General features: G+C 50.3%; 2 protein-coding genes across 3 annotated transcripts in view; both read left to right on the top strand.

The window, feature by feature from the left end:
- LOC137346280 (class I histocompatibility antigen, F10 alpha chain-like) overlaps positions 1-11,977 on the top strand; it is a 33,171-nt gene extending 21,194 nt beyond the window's left edge. Inside the window, exons 5-7 of the mRNA XM_068009747.1 lie at positions 3,037-3,180; positions 8,974-9,003; positions 10,543-11,977. Of these exons, the coding sequence (XP_067865848.1) occupies positions 3,037-3,180; positions 8,974-9,003; positions 10,543-10,664 (296 nt within the window). The 3' untranslated portion in view covers positions 10,665-11,977. The remainder of the gene's footprint in view (positions 1-3,036; positions 3,181-8,973; positions 9,004-10,542) is intronic.
- Positions 11,978-14,786: 2,809 nt separating this feature from the next.
- LOC137346033 (major histocompatibility complex class I-related gene protein-like) overlaps positions 14,787-17,036 on the top strand; it is a 30,165-nt gene continuing 27,915 nt past the window's right edge. The window contains exon 1 of one of the 2 annotated variants that reach the window (XM_068009332.1): positions 14,787-15,172. In XM_068009332.1, coding sequence (XP_067865433.1) covers positions 15,094-15,172 — 79 coding nt within the window. In that variant the 5' untranslated portion in view covers positions 14,787-15,093. The remainder of the gene's footprint in view (positions 15,173-17,036) is intronic. The other variant, XM_068009331.1, reaches the window with a different exon arrangement.

Genomic DNA, 17,036 nt, shown 5'->3' with positions numbered 1-17,036 from the left:
AGGAGCTCATGGTGTAGGGGGTAACATATTAGCATGGATAGAAGATTGGCTGGCTGGCAGAAAACAGAGAGTATGCATAAATGGGTCCTTTTCTGATTGGCAGGATGTGACGAGTTGAGTCCTGCAGGGGCCTCAACTTTTGACAATTTATATCAATGACTTAGATGAGGGGAGCGATGACATGGTAGCTAAATTTGCAGATGGCACAAAGATAGGTTGGAAAGTATGTTGTGAAGAGGAAATAAGGAGGTTGCAGACCAAAATAGATGGGTTGAGTGAATGGGCAAAAATCTGGCAGATGGAATATAATGTGGGAAAATGTGAAGCTGTTTACTTTGGCAGGAAGAATAAAAAATGCAGAGTATTTCTTAAACGGAGAATGACTGCAGAATTCTGAGGTGCAGAGGGATCTAGGTGTTCTAGTGCATGAGTTACAATAAGTTAATATGCAGGTACAGCAAGTAATAAAGAAGGCTAATAGAATGCTATCCTTTATTACGAGAGGAATTGAAAATAACAGTAAGGATGTAATGCTTCAGTTATGCAGGACATTGGTGAGACCACATCTCGAATACTGTGTACAGTTTTGGTCTCCTTATTTAAGAAAGGATGTAAATGCGTTGGAGATGATTCAAAGGCGGTTTACTAGATTGATACCTGGAATGAGTGGGTTGTTTTATGAGGAAAGATTGGACGGACTGGGCTTGTTTTCACTGGAGTTTAGAAGAGTGAGGGGAGACTTGATTGAAGTTTATAAGATTCTGAACGATCTTGACAAGGTGGATGTGGAGAGGATGTTTCCTCTTGTAGGTGAGTCCAGAACTCGGGGGCACTGTTTTACAATTAGAGGTCGCCCTTTTAGGACAGAGATGAAGAGAAATTTTTTTCTCTCTGAGGGTTGTGCGACTTTGGAATTTTCTGCCTCAGAAGGTGGTGGAGGTGGGGACATTGAATATTTTTAAGGCAGAGGTAGATAGATTCTTGTTAGGCAAGGAATCAAAGATTATCGGGGGTCGATGGGAGTGTGGAATTCGAAACACAAAAAGATCAGCCATGATCTTATTGAATGGTGGAGCAGGCTAGAGGGGCCGAATGGCCTACCTCTGCTCTTAATTCATATGTTTGTATGTATTTTCGTAAAATATGAGTAACCCAGGGCACGAAATGGGAAAAGCATGAGGTACAGAATGTGAACAACACAAGGTAAGAAATAGGAAACACCAGGCAATGACCATCTCCAGCGAGAGAGAATCTAACCATCTCCCCTTGACATTCAATGGCATTACAATCACTGAATCTCCCACTATCAACATCCTGGGGGCTGCCATTTTCCAGAAACTGAACTGGAGTAGCCATATAAATAACATGGCTACAAGAGCAAGTCAGAGGCTAGGAATCCTGCAGTGAGTAACTCACCTCCTGACTCCCCAAAGCCTGTCCACCATCTACAAGGCACGAGTCAGGAGTGTGATGGAATACTCTCCACTTGCCTGGATGGGTGCAGCTCCAACAACACTCAAAAAGCTCAACACCATCGAGGACCAAGCAGCCCGCTTGATTTGCACCCCATCCACAAACGTTCACTCCCTCCACCACCGACGCACAGTAGCAGCAGTGTGCACCATCTACAAGATGCACTGCAGCAACACACCAAGGCTCCTTCGACAGCACCTTCCAAACCCGCCACCTCTACCATCTAGAAGGACGAGGGTAGCAGATGCATGGGAACACCACAACCTGCAAGTTCCCCTCCAAGTCACACACCATCCTGACTTGGAACTATATCGCTGTTCTTTCACTGTCACTGGGTCAAAATCCTGGAACTCCCTTCCTAACAGCACTGTGGGTGTACCTACCCCAAATGGACTGCAGTGGTTAAAGAAGGCAGCTCACCACCACCTTCTCAAGGGCAATTAGGGATGGGCAATAAATGCTGCCTGGCCAGCGACACCCACATCCCATGAACCAATAAAAAAAAACAGCGTGAGGAATGGGAAAAACATGAGTTATGGAACGTGAATCACTTGGGGTGAAGAATGGGAATAACTCAGGGTGAGAAATGGGAATACCCTGAGGTAAGGAATAACCCAAGATAAAGAATGGGAATAACCCAGGGTCTGAAATGGGAATAAACCGGGGTAAGAAACGGGAATAGCCTGGGGTACAGAATGGGAATAACCAAGACTAAGGTATGGGAATAAACCAGGGTAAGAAATTGGAATAGGCTGGGGTACAGAAGACTACACCAAGACTAAGGAATGGGAATAACCCAGGGGGGTTTGGACTGGGAATTACACAGGGCAAAGAATAAGAATAACCCAGGGTACGGAATGGGAAAAACCTTGGGTAAAGAATGGGGAAAACCTTGGGTAAAGAATGGGGAAAACCTGGGGTACGGATTTGGTATTACACAAGGTAAAGAATGGGAATAACACGAGGTTATGCTGATCCCACAATAAAAGGATCCTTGCCTGTGTTGTGGAAAAGTTGGAAGAAGCTTTGATGCTTGATTATCCTGTAAGTGGTAATCTGCTCGGTGAATTGACATTCTCCCTGAGTCCTTGTTGCTATGTAAGCTGTATTTACCCACTGCTTAATCCTGACTGTCCCTTTAACTGCCGGCCATTCCAACCCCTGTCCTGTAAGGTGCCGACAGTTTAACGTCAGCATCTTCCGTCCTGTCATTGCTCCCCATCTAATGGACTTCAGCTGCCTTAGAGCACCTGGTTTGCACTGGATTAATGCAAATGTTCCCCACAGCCAGGAATATCACTCGAGGACCATTGTCCCTCTTCCTCTCTCCTGAATCACAAGGGCAGTGACAAAACTCCGGACATCGCTGTAGAACTGTCTGGGCTGGGATCAGTGCAATGGAAGCTGAGACTGTCTTTCCCCGTTACACTGGGTGGGGACATTCCGGGCTGGGGTCAGTGCACTGGAAGCTGAGACTGTCTCTCCCCATTACACTGGGTGAGGATAATCTAGGCTCAGTGTATGTGTTAGGAGCAGAGACTTACCTTATTCTTGTTCACTCAGATGAACGCAATGGTTCGAAAACGGGGATAATTGTCTCTATCGTTTTGGTGATTGTCTTGCTTTGCTTCATCGGTGCTGTTGCTGCTGTTTTGTACAAGTATAAAAATGGAAAGAACTCCGGACTGGGCTGGTGTTTAAAGAATGGTAAGATTTCATCATTTACTCCCCACAGTCATCACTCAACTGTCTCCAAGTGATCCTCAGGTTTTATTAAAAGGAAAGACTTGCATTGATATAGCACCTTTCAAAGCCTCTAGACCTCCAAAAGCACTTTACTGCCAATGAAATGCCCTGCAGATTGTCACTGTTTTAATGTAGAAAGCATGGCAAGTATTTGTACACAGCAAGATCCCATAAACAGCAGTGTGCTAATGACCAAATACTCTGTTGTAGCGATTGTGGTTTATATAACTGTTACTATGGAGAACTTCGCTGCTCATCCTAACAGAGGGAGATAGGATCTTTTACATTCCCTTGAAAGGACAGACTGGGCATCAATCTGACTCCTGATCTAAAAGACGGCATTTCTGACAGTGCAGCTCTGCCTCAGCATGGCCATTCTGGCAGTGCAGCACCCAATCAGTACTGACACTCCGATAGTGCAGCACTCCCTCAGTACTGACCCTCTGATAGAGCAGCACCCCATCAGTACTGACACTCCGATAGTGCAGCACTCCCTCAGTACTGACCCTCTGATAGAGCAGCACCCCATCAGTACTGACACTCCGATAGTGCAGCACTCCCTCAGTACTGACCCTCTGATAGTGCAGCACTCCCTCAGTACTGACCCTCTGACAGTGCAGCACCCCATCAGTACTGACACTCCGATAGTGCCGCACTCCCTCAGTACTGACACTCCGATACTGCAGCACTCCCTTGGTACTGACCCTCAGACAGTGTAGCACTGCCTCAGTACTGACACTCGATAGTGCAGCACTCACTCAGTACTGACCCTCTGACAGTGCAGCACTCCCTCCATACTGCCCCTCTGACAGTGCAGCACTCCCTCAGTACTGACCCTCCGACAGTGCAACACTCACTCAGTACTGCCCCTCTGACAGTGCAGCACTCACTCAGTACTGACCCTCTGACAGTGCAACACTCACTCAGTACTGCCCCTCTGACAGTGCAACACTCACTCAGTACTGCCCCTCTGACAGTGCAGCACTCACTCAGTACTGACCCTCTGACAGTGCAGCACTCACTCAGTACAGCCCCTCTTACAGTGCAGCATTCCCTCAGTACTGACCCTCTGACAGTGCAGCACCCCATCAGTACTGACACTCCGATAGTGCCGCACTCCCTCAGTACTGACACTCCGATACTGCAGCACTCCCTTGGTACTGACCCTCAGACAGTGTAGCACTGCCTCAGTACTGACACTCGATAGTGCAGCACTCACTCAGTACTGACCCTCTGACAGTGCAGCACTCCCTCCATACTGCCCCTCTGACAGTGCAGCACTCCCTCAGTACTGACCCTCCGACAGTGCAACACTCACTCAGTACTGCCCCTCTGACAGTGCAGCACTCACTCAGTACTGACCCTCTGACAGTGCAACACTCACTCAGTACTGCCCCTCTGACAGTGCAACACTCACTCAGTACTGCCCCTCTGACAGTGCAGCACTCACTCAGTACTGACCCTCTGACAGTGCAGCACTCACTCAGTACTGCCCCTCTCACAGTGCAGCACTCACTCAGTAACGCCCCTCCGACAGTGCAACACCCCCTCAGTACTGCCCCTCTGACAGTGCAGCACTCACTCAGTACTGCCCTTCTGACAGTGCAGCACTCACTCAGTACTGCCCCTCTGACAGTGCAACACTCCCTCAGTACTGCCCCTCTGACAGTGCAGCACTCACTCAGTACTGCCCCTCTGACAGTGCAGCAATCCCTCAGTACTGTCCCTCTGACAGTGCAACACCCCCTCAGTACTGCCCCTCTGACAATGCAGCACTCACTCAGTACTGCCCCTCTGACAGTGCAGCACTCACTCAGTACTGCCCCTCTGACAATGCAGCACTCACTCAGTACTGCCCCTCTGACAGTGCAACACTCCCTCAGTACTGCCCCTCTGACAGTGCAACACTCCCTCAGTACTGCCCCTCTGACAGTGCAGCACTCACTCAGTACAGCCCCTCTTACAGTGCAGCATTCCCTCAGTACTGACCCTCTGACAGTGCAGCATTCACTCAGTACTGCCCCTCCGACAGTGCAACACTCCCTCAGTACGGACCCTCGGACAGTGCAGCACTCACTCAGTACTGACCCTCGGACAGTGCAGCACTCACTCAGTACTGCCCTTCCGACAGTGCAGCACTCACTCAGTACTGCCCCTCTGACAGTGCAGCACTCACTCAGTACTGCCCCTCTCACAGTGCAGCACTCACTCAGTAACGCCCCTCCGACAGTGCAACACCCCCTCAGTACTGACCCACTGACAGTGCAGCACTCACTCAGTACTGCCCCTCTGACAGTGCAGCACTCACTCAGTACTGCCCCTCTGACAGTGCAACACTCCCTCAGTACTGCCCCTCTGACAGTGCAGCACTCACTCAGTACTGCCCCTCTGACAGTGCAGCAATCCCTCAGTACTGTCCCTCTGACAGTGCAACACCCCCTCAGTACTGCCCCTCTGACAATGCAGCACTCACTCAGTACTGCCCCTCTGACAGTGCAGCACTCACTCAGTACTGCCCCTCTGACAATGCAGCACTCACTCAGTACTGCCCCTCTGACAGTGCAACACTCCCTCAGTACTGCCCCTCTGACAGTGCAACACTCCCTCAGTACTGCCCCTCTGACAGTGCAGCACTCACTCAGTACAGCCCCTCTTACAGTGCAGCATTCCCTCAGTACTGACCCTCTGACAGTGCAGCATTCACTCAGTACTGCCCCTCCGACAGTGCAACACTCCCTCAGTACGGACCCTCGGACAGTGCAGCACTCACTCAGTACTGACCCTCGGACAGTGCAGCACTCACTCAGTACTGCCCTTCCGACAGTGCAGCACTCACTCAGTACTGCCCCTCTGACAGTGCAGCACTCACTCAGTACTGCCCCTCTGACAGTGCAACACCCCCTCAGTACTGACCCTCTGATAGTGCAGCATTCACTCAGTACTGCCCCTCTGACAGTGCAGCACTCATTCAGTACTGCCCCTCTGACAGTGCAGCACTCATTCAGTACTGCCCCTCTGACTGTGCAGCACTCACTCAGTACTGCCCCTCTGACAGTGCAACACCCCCTCAGTACTGACCCTCTGATAGTGCAGCATTCACTCAGTACTGCCCCTCTGACAGTGCAGCACTCATTCAGTACTGCCCCTCTGACAGTGCAGCACTCCCTGAGTACTGCCCCTCCGACAGTGCAGCACTCACTCAGTACTGCCCCTCTGATAGTGCAGCACTCCCTGAGTACTGCCCCTCCGACAGTGCAGCACTCAATCAGTATTGGGTGCAACCGCCACCCACACGCCACAACTGCGTCCCCAATCCCATCTCTCTGTGTCCTGTCTAATCCCATCTCCCTGAAACTGTCTAATCCCATCTCTCTGTGTCCTGTCTAATCCCATCTCTCTGTGTCCTGTCTAATCCCATCTCTCTGTGTCCTGTCTAATCCCATCTCCCTGAAACTGTCTAATCCCATCTCTCTGTGTCCTGTCTCATCCCATCTCTCTGTGTCCTGTCTAATCCCATCTCTCTGTGTCCTGTCTAATCCCATCTCTCTGTGTCCTGTCTCATCCCATCTCTCTGTGGCCTGTCTAATCCCATCTCTCTGTGTCCTGTCTAATCCCATCTCTCTGTGTCCTGTCTAATCCCATCTCTCTGTGTCCTGTCTCATCCCATCTCTCTGTGGCCTGTCTAATCCCATCTCTCTGTGTCCTGTCTAATCCCATCTCTCTGTGTCCTGTCTAATCCCATCTCCCTGAAACTGTCTAATCCCATCTCTCTGTGTCCTGTCTAATCCCATCTCCCTGAAACTGTCTAATCCCATCTCTCTGTGTCCTGTCTAATCCCATCTCTCTGTGTCCTGTCTAATCCCATCTCTCTGTGGCCTGTCTAATCCCATCTCTCTGTGTCCTGTCTAATCCCATCTCTCTGTGTCCTGTCTAATCCCATCTCCCTGAAACTGTCTCATCCCATCTCTCTGTGTCCTGTCTCATCCCATCTCTCTGTGTCCTGTCTAATCCCATCTCTCTGTGTCTGTCTAATCCCATCTCCCTGAAACTGTCTCATTCCATCTCCCTGCATCCTGTCTCATCCCATCTCTCTGTGTCCTGTCTAATCCTATCTCTCTGTGTCCTGTCTCATCCCATCTCTCTGTGTCCTGTCTAATCCTATCTCTCTGTGTCCTGTCTCATCCCATCTCTCTGTGTCCTGTCTAATCCTATCTCTCTGTGTCCTGTCTCATCCCATCTCTCTGTGTCCTGTCTAATCCTATCTCTCTGTGTCCTGTCTCATCCCATCTCTCTGTGTCCTGTCTAATCCTATCTCTCTGTGTCCTGTCTCATCCCATCTCTCTGTGTCCTGTCTAATCCTATCTCTCTGTGTCCTGTCTCATCCCATCTCTCTGTGTCCTGTCTCATCCCATCTCCCTGTGTCCTGTCCCATTCCATCTCCCTGCATCCTGTCTCATCCCATCTCTCTGTGTCCTGTATCATCCCATCTCTCTGTGTCCTGTCTAATCCCATCTCTCTGCATCCTGTCTAATCCCATCTCTCTGTGGCCTGTCTAATCCCATCTCTCTGCATCCTGTCTAATCCCATCTCTCTGTGTCCTGTATCATCCCATCTCTCTGTGTCCTGTCTCATCCCATCTCCCTGTGTCCTGTCCCATTCCATCTCCCTGCATCCTGTCTCATCCCATCTCTCTGTGTCCTGTATCATCCCATCTCTCTGTGTCCTGTCTAATCCCATCTCTCTGCATCCTGTCTAATCCCATCTCTCTGTGGCCTGTCTAATCCCATCTCTCTGCATCCTGTCTAATCCCATCTCTCTGTGTCCTGTATCATCCCATCTCTCTGTGTCCTGTCCCATTCCATCTCCCTGCATCCTGTCTCATCCCATCTCTCTGTGTCCTGTCCCATTCCATCTCCCTGCATCCTGTCTCATCCCATCTCTCTGTGTCCTGTATCATCCCATCTCTCTGTGTCCTGTCTAATCCCATCTCTCTGCATCCTGTCTAATCCCATCTCTCTGTGGCCTGTCTAATCCCATCTCTCTGCATCCTGTCTAATCCCATCTCCCTGCAAACTGTCTAATCCCATCTCCCTGCATCCTGTCTAATCCCATCTCTCTGTGTCCTGTTTTATCCCATCTCCCTGCATCCTGTCTCATCCCATCACTCTGCGTCCTGTATCATCCCATCTCTCTGCATCCTGTCTAATCCCATCTCCCTGCAAACTGTCTAATCCCATCTCCCTGCATCCTGTCTAATCCCATCTCTCTGTGTCCTGTCTAATCCCATCTCTCTGCATCCTGTCTAATCCCATCTCTCTGTGTCCTGTTTTATCCCATCTCCCTGCATCCTGTCTCATCCCATCTCCCTGCATCCTGTCTCATCCCATCTCCCTCTGTCCTGTCTAATCCCATCTCCCTCTGTCCTGTCTCATCCCATCTCCCTCTGTCCTGTCTAATCCCATCTCCCTCTGTCCTGTCTCATCCCATCTCCCTCTGTCCTGTCTATTCCCATCTCCCTGTGTCCTGTCTGATCCCATCTCCTAGTGTCTTGCTTCTGGCCTTTCCATGGCCCTTGTTCTGAACCTACAGGTTCCAAGGGGAATAATCCGTGAGGAATTTTACCCTGTTGTTTATCTGACGACACACTCGTGAAAGAAGTTCGATTTTTGAAGCACTTTGAAATGTCTGTCACTGATTTTAATATTTTCACGCTGATTTCGCAGTTTCTGAACGTGTGTCTTTTTATTTCTTTAGGATCCGACTTGGGTTCTCCTGAGACAGGAAGTAAGTAAAATAGGAATGTGGAGCCGAGATACATGGACCAACCTTTAGCACAAAGTATGCAGAGAGTGATGTCACCCTGGGAATGAGCACTGTGTCATTGCAAAGTTCATCAGCCTGTGTATGGAATCTGGAGGAGGGTGTAAGCGGGAGAGAGTTAGTGGGGTGAGGAGCAGGGCAAAGTGAGGAAGGTAAGGGCAGAGGGGCAGTGAAGGGGAAGAAAAGAAAAGACTTTCATTTATATCGCGCCTTTCATGACCATCGGGCATCTCAATGAAGTACTTGTGAAGTGTAGTCACAGTTGCAACGTAGGAAACGCAGCAGCCAGTATGCGCACAGCAAGATCCCACAAACAGCACTATGATGATGACTAGATTATCATTGTTTTGTAATGTTGATTGAGATAAATAGTGGCCTGGATACCAGAAATAACTGGGCTGCTCTTCTTTGAAATTGTGCATGGGATCTTTTACATTCACCAAATAGGGCAGACAGGGGTTCAGTTTAATGCCTCATTGGAAAGACAGCACTTCTGGCAGTGCAGCACTCCCTCAGTGTTGTACTGGAGTGTCAGTCTTGATTTTTGACCTCTAGCGCTGGAGTAGGACTTGTACCCAGAACCGGGTGACTCAGAAGCGAGAGTGCTACAAACTGAGCCGTGGCTGACACACCTAAGAGGAGAGGCAAAGGAAGGGCAGAGGATGGGAGGCGTGAGGGAGAGCAGGAGTCGAGGTGAGGGAGGAGGTGGGGCTAGGACAAGACAGTGAGGGAGGCAATGGAGGGGGAGGAATGTGAGAGGGAAAAGGGAGGAGAGGAGATGTGAGAGGATGGAGGGGAGGAGAGGGGAAGGGAGAAGAGGAGAGAGAAAGGGGGGGTGAGGGGAGTGGCGGGGGAGGGGAAGGAATGAGTGGGGAAGCGGTAGAGGGGAGAGAATGGGAGGGAGGGGAGGGGAGCAGAAGGCGAGGGGAGTGGAGTGGAGGGGAGTTGACTGGCAGACAGGAAGCAGAGAGGGATCACAGGAAAGTGAAGCCTTTTCCTGAGTGCTGTTTGTTAATTACAATGGCAGTAACAGGGGTGGGGAATTCTCCCGAGAGTCTCCTGTAACTCAGTGACCCTGTAACTCTTCTCCCTCCCAATGGGCTGTCTCCTGAAATCATGGTGATGGTGGGACGAGAGAAGGTGGAGGAAATTCCCAGTGCAGGTGTTTTTGTGAATGGCCCATGGTTTATGGGATGGCCATTCCTGGTCTCCAGGCTTCACGTTCCGCACCAGCCCAGTGACTGGAGAAAGTGAGGCCAAAGCAGTGTGACCCGCTCCTGACCCGACTCTCAACTGTTCAACTTGGCCAACGTCACCCCTGAGTGACACAGCACAGGTCACGTGACACAGCACAGGTCACATGGATACGAAGAGACAGTGAACTGTGTCGCATCACTTCTCTGCGCGCTATTATGAGTTAACCCGAATGGAATGAGACGGCTTTCTTTGAATCATGTTCTGTTGGGTTTATTTGCTGACACCTCATTGTTTGCTGTTTCTTAGGTTCCAACATCAGTCAATCTTCGCAGGACTCTGATGAGAAAGGAGCAACCGCTGTTTTAATGCCTGCAAACACTCCCAATTCAGACAACAATGAGGGGAGTGCTGAACAAGCACTGGTTTAATAACTGGATCTGTGAACCCAGACCCTGCTCTAGGTCAGGGCTTCATTTGAATGTCAGGCAACAGTGTAAAGTGGGCGATGTCATGAAGCCGCCTGTTATACATCCTATTTGATTCTCTGTGGCATTAATTTCAATTTGTTGTTGATCTAAGTTGGACATCAATCTATTTGGATGGACATTTCTGGCTAATGCAGTGAGCTTGACCCTGCTACTGCGTTGATGCACAGTTTTAATACTGATAGGTGCTCCTGCTGAGCAATCTCATTGGGTACGTTCAGTGATCACATGACCTGCCCACCGCTTCATCCACTCGTGATTCAGTGGATTGATAATTCATTGCCGCAATCCTCATTGGGCAGGAATGATCACATGACCTGCCCAACACTTTGACCCGTTAGTGATCTGGTAGATTGATAATTCGTTTGAGCAATCTCACTGGGCAGCAATGGTCATATGGCCTGTCCAATGCTCTGACCTATTAATGATCCAGTGGAGCAGTGATCCTCCTCGGCAACCTCATTGGCCAATGGTGACAATATGGCCTCTGTAGTTGTTCCTGATTGGCTGCGACTGATCAGCTGACTACCTCGCTGGCTTGGTCCAAGGTATTAAGGTGACTGTGTGACAGGAATAAGACTGCACAGTGCTGACAGTCAGTCTGTGACCTACCCTAGTAGCAGCAACATCCCTTCAAATGCAGATTATCCACTGGTCATGTCTCAAACGTCAGCCTAAAATTGAAATACATAACACTAGCGGGACATTTATGCAGATCAGCCCTCATTATGGGCACTATACATCCATTCTTTCAGAACTCCTGGTTAGCAAATGTTTGTAAATATGTTTGTACCTTCGCACCTAAAAGCTGTAAATAATTTACTGCAGATGCTGGAAATACTGAGCAGGTCAGGCAGCATCTGTGGAGAGAGTTAACATTTCAGATGAAAGGTCACCGACCTGAAACGTTAACTCTGCTTCTCTCTCTCCACAGATACAGCCAGAGCTAATGAGTGTTTCCAATACTTTATATTTTTATTAATGGTTCAGACATGACCTTTCATCAGAATAGAATGATATGTTAATACTCAGGGTGGGGGAAGGGGTTAAAGCTGTGAGAAGTGGTGGGTGGGGCGGGGTTAATGCGCGGATGGAGAATGCTTACATTCTTGGGAATGCTTACATTCTTGGGAATCTCAGCAATTGTTTATCTGTTCTATTCCAATCGTGTGCACTTCCTTTTTGTAATTGAGATTTCCTCCCTCTCTTACTGCTTCCCCTCTCTGTTTGTGAAATAAAGCAAAGGCATTTGCAGATGTGCTGGGCTTGTGAGAGTCTCTGACACCAGATCCTGGGCTCATCCCGTGCTCCATCACACACATCCCGTGTTATCCCTGTGGAAGTGAGGGAGCGCTGTCTCTTCCTGGACAGGGAGCGAGAGAAACGATTCATCAGTATCGCAACTTCCATTCCGATGACAGCAAATTGATGGGCTCGATCGCCCGCCTCGTGTTTGATTCCTGACCTCAGGGTGGGACCTATGATGAGCAGTCTGTCCAATAACCCCTCTAATCTGAATTTCATTCACACACCGAGGAAATTGCCAGCCAGGGTGTGGGATGTGTGATTTCTACAATCGCCAGTCACTTTCCACTAAAACAAAGAATACAAGGACTGAAGAAGGCCACTCAGCCCATCAATTAGATCATGGCTGATCTGTATCTTCACTCCATCTTCATTCCATAACCCTTACTGATCACAAATCTCCCAACCTCAGTCGGGAATTTTTCAATTGACTCCCAGCCTCAACAGTCTTTTGGAGGAGAGAGTTCCCACTTTGCACTGTTGTTTGCTGTAACTAGTGTTCCCTGCTGTGACTCCAGAGTGGCCTAACTTTCCGTGCTTTCAGTCCATGGACTCCGAAATACCTGTCTGCCCCTCCGGGAAAATGCTCTGATCTTCCTCAGGTGACCTCACATTGAAATTCCGATCTCTTCAATCCATCCTCTGGAAGGCTGTCCTAACTTAGTCTCATGACTTTATCATTTACTGCCCCCGTCAGCCCTGTCAACCCTCCACATAATCCCTCCCCCCATCCGTCACTGCTCCCTCCCCACTCCATAGGATGCACATTCCATCCTATCCCCTTCCCAGTCCCACACACCCCGCTGGCCCCTCCCCCCTGCCAGCCCTCCTCATCCCCTGCACCCCCATCCACCACCGACCTTCCCCACTGCACACTCCTCCCCTCCTATCCCCTTCCCAGGCCCTACCCACACAACTGCTCCTTCTGTCCTGTTAGCCCAGCTCATATCCCTTTCCTGCATCTGCCACTGACCCCTCCCCACTGCACACTCTGCCCCCAGCCCCCATTGCCCCCTCCCCACTGCACACTCCTCCCCTTCCCCTTCCCAGTCCCCTTGCACCCCACTGCCCCCTCTGCACTGCACACTCCTCCCCTCCTATCCCCTTCCCAGTCCCCACCCGCCGCCTGACCTAAATCAGCAAGGTCCCCTCCTCCCACATCTTTTGGAAGTGAGGGGTACAGAATTGAGGGGTAAAGGAGTCGGGGGGCAAGGGAGCAATTGGTCCAGGAATGAGGGGCAAGGGAGTCAGGGTTCAAGAGTGAGGTATCTAGAGGTGAAGGATCCAGGAGTGAGGGGTACAGCATGAAAGAGTGAGGGCACAGGAGTAAAGAGTACAGGACTGAAGGATCCAAGAGTGAGGGGTACAGGATAAAGAACTGAGGGGGGCAGGAGTGAAGAGTACAGGAGAGAGGGATCCAGGAGTGAAGGGTAAGGGAGTGAGGAGTGCGGGTATGAGGGCAAAGGAATGATGAGTACAGGAGTGACAGTCAAAGGACAGGAGACTACATGGTGGGGGAGCGAGGTGTACAAGAGTGAGGAGTTCCTGAGTAGGGAGGAGGGGTACAAGTGTGATAGATATATGACTGTGGGTACAGGAATGAGGATACAGGGGTGAGGGGTTCCTGAGTTAGGAGAGGTGTGTGGTGTACAGGAGTAAGGGTCCATGTTTAGGGGTAAAGGAGTGAGAGATACAGGAATCACAGGTTCCTGAGTGAGGGGTACAGGAGTGAGGGGTAAAATATTGAAGATACTGGAGTGGTGAATACAAAAGTGAGGGGTGCAGATTGAGAGGTAGAGGAGTGAGGGATACAGAGTTGAAAACAATAAAAGCGATGGTTAGAGGAGTGATGGGATACAGGAATTATGGATGCAGGAGTGAGGGTGGACTATCAAGCAGTACAGGAGTGAGGCATTCCTGAGTGAGGTCCAAGAGTGAGAGTAGAAGAATGAGGAGCAAATGAGTGATGTGTACATAAGTGAGGGTACCACAGTTCGAGGTAGAACAGTGAGGGTTACAGGGCTGAGAGATAGAGAAGTGAACAGTACAGGAGTGAGGGCTGAGGAGTGGAGAAATGATTGGGAGAGAAATGAGGTGTAGAGGGGGTGAGGGAGAGAGGGGTGAAGAAGTGGGGAGGAGTGAGGGATGGAGGACTGAGGGATGGAGGGAGCTAGGTTTGGAGGGCGCAAGGAGTGGAGGAGTGAGGGATTGAGAGGTGAGGGGTGGAGGAGTGAGGGGTAAGGAAGTGGAGGAGTGAGGGGTGGAGGGTGGGAGAGTGAGGGGTGGAGGAGTGAGCAGTGAAAGAGTGAGGGGGTTGGAGCAGTGAGGGATTGAAGGGTGAGGGGTGGATGATTGAGAGTTGGAGTGGTGAAGGAATGAGGGTGCAGGAATGGGGGGTGGAGGAGTGAGGGGTGAAGAAGTGCAGGAGTGAGGGTGGGGGATTAGGAGTGAGGAGCATGGGAGGAGGTACAATGAGTTGAGTGTGGGGATTTGAAGAGACTCCGGCTGTGATTGACGGGCCACAATCGCCACTCAGTGTAGCTGAACTTGTCGAGCTGGTACTGGGAGAGACTCTGAATAAGTCAATGAGAAGCTGATGCATCGAATGCTGCAGTGAACACCTGTCCTTCCTTCCCATTCCTCAGGCTTACACAATCTGCCTTCACCATTACTGCAAGATGTAACAGGAAGCTGATATCCTTGGCTCAGTTCCCTCCTTCAGCAATGATCACATGTCTGTCCCACACTGGTGACCAATCTAACCACATGTGGGGAAGTGAGAGGACTGGAACCCTCTGGACTAGCTGAGCAGTTTGTGGTGTCTCAGCCCTTGGGTCAACTTTAAGCTGTTCCTATCCTGTGGAAGTCTGATACACATGAATATGTTTCCTGGGTGGGAACTTATCAAATCATCGTACAGCTTCCTGGCTTGCTCAAACACATTGGCACTGAGCAAGGTTGCTCACCAGGCTGCTGCCCACGAGTGCAGACTCGCTCAGTAAACAGGAGTCACTCAGCTCCAGGCTTGTCCGAGCTGTTGCTGCTGCTCCTGCTCCCAATCCTCAGGATGGCTGGTCGGAACAGACACACTGCAGGCTTTCACTTCATCGTGCTGTCTCTCTGCTCTGCTCTGGCAGTCTGTGCAGGTAAGGTAAGGGATTTCTGGGGGAGTGAATGACAATCAGATGATATGGAGAAGGGGCACTGACCTATGGTGCCAGTCAAATAGCCTGGGGCAGTGTGGGCTGGGTGGCAAGCTGGAGATTTACTCCACACACTATCACCTTACAATACAGGCAGCAGCAAGCTCTTGGATCCTGGCCAGACCTGGCTCAGAGCCGAGCATTCTTGTCCATGAGTCAGAAGGCTGAGAATTCAAGCCAACTCCAGCAGTGAATCCAGTACCGAAGGAATACTGCACTGTCAGAGGGTCAGTACTGAAGGAGTGCTGCACTGTCAGAGGGTCAGTACTGAGGGAGTGCTGCATGGTCAGAGGGTCAGTACAGATGGAGTGCTGCACGTCAAAGGGTCAGTACCAAGGGAGTGTTGCACAGTCAGAGGGTCAGTACTTTTTTTATTCTTTCATATGATGTGGGCATCACTGGCAAGGCCAACATTTATTACCCATCCCTAATTACCCTCGAGAAGGTGGTGGTGAGCTGCCTTCTTGAACCGCTGCATTCCATGTGGGGTAGGTACACCCACAGTGCTGTTAGGAAGGGAGGTCCTGGATTTTAACCAGAGAAGGAACGGTGACATAGTTCCAAGTCAGGACGGTGTGTGGCTTGGAGGGGAAATTGAAGGTGGTGGTGTTCCCATGCATCTGATGCCCTTGTCCTTCGAGGTGGTAGAGGTGGCGGGTTTGGAAGGTGTTGTCGAAGGAGCCTTGGTGAGTTGCTGCAGTACATCTTGTAGATGGTACACACTGCTGCCACTGTGCGTCAGTGGTGGAGGGAGTGAATGTTGTAGATGGGGTGCCAATCAAGTGGGCTGTTTTGTGCTGGATGGTGCCAAGCTTCTTGAGTGTTGTTGGAGCTGCACCCATCCAGGCAAGTGGAGAGTATTCCATCACACTCCTGACTTGTGCCTTGCAGATGGTGGACAGGCTTTGGGGAGTCAATAGGTGAGTTACCCGCCTCAGGATTCCTAGCCTCTGACCTGCTGTTGTAGCCATGGTATTTATATGGTTACTCCAGTTCACTCTCTGGTCAATGGTAGCCCCTAGGATGCTGATAGTGGGGGATTCAGCGATGGTAATACCACTGAATGTTGAGGGGAGATGGCTAGATCATCTCTTGTTGGAGATGCCATGGTCATGTGCCGCACAAGTGCCAGGCACGAATGGTACTTTCCACTTATCAACCCAAGCCTGGATATTGTCCAGGTCTTGCTGCATTTCGACACGGACTGCTTCAGTATCTGAGGAGTCATGAATGGTGCTGAACATTGTGCAATCATCAGCGAACATCCCCACTTCTGACCTTCTGACTGAAGGAAGGTCATTGATGAAGCAGCTGAAGATGGTTGGGCCTTGGACACTACCATGAGGAACCCCTGCAGTGATGTCCTGGGGCTGAGATGATTGACCTCTAACAACCACAACCATCTTCCTTTGTGCTAGGTATGACTCCAACCAGTGGAGAATTTTCCCCCTGATTCCCATTGACGTCAGTTTTGCTAGGGCTCCTTGATGTCATACTCGGTCAAATGCTGACTTGATGTCAAGGGGAGTCACTCTCACCTCACCTCTTGAGTTCAGCTCTTTTGTTAATGTTTGGACCAAGGCTTTAATGAAATCAGGAGTGGCCATGGTGAAACCCAAACTGAACATCAGTGAGTAAGTTATTGCTCTGTAAGTGCCACTTGATGGCACTGTCGACACCACCTTCCATCACTTTATTGATGATCAAGATGCCAGGACAGACCTGGGCCATTTTCCAGATTGCTGGGTAGATGCCAGTGTTGTAGCTGAACTGGAACAGCTTGGCTAGGGGCGCAGCCCATTCTGGG

Source organism: Heterodontus francisci, chromosome 29 (genome assembly GCF_036365525.1).
Source record: "Heterodontus francisci isolate sHetFra1 chromosome 29, sHetFra1.hap1, whole genome shotgun sequence".
In the NCBI taxonomy this organism is placed as follows: Eukaryota; Metazoa; Chordata; class Chondrichthyes; order Heterodontiformes; family Heterodontidae; genus Heterodontus; species Heterodontus francisci.
The sequence above is the reverse complement of the archived record's forward strand: the minus strand, read 5'-3'. Positions and strand labels throughout refer to the sequence as shown.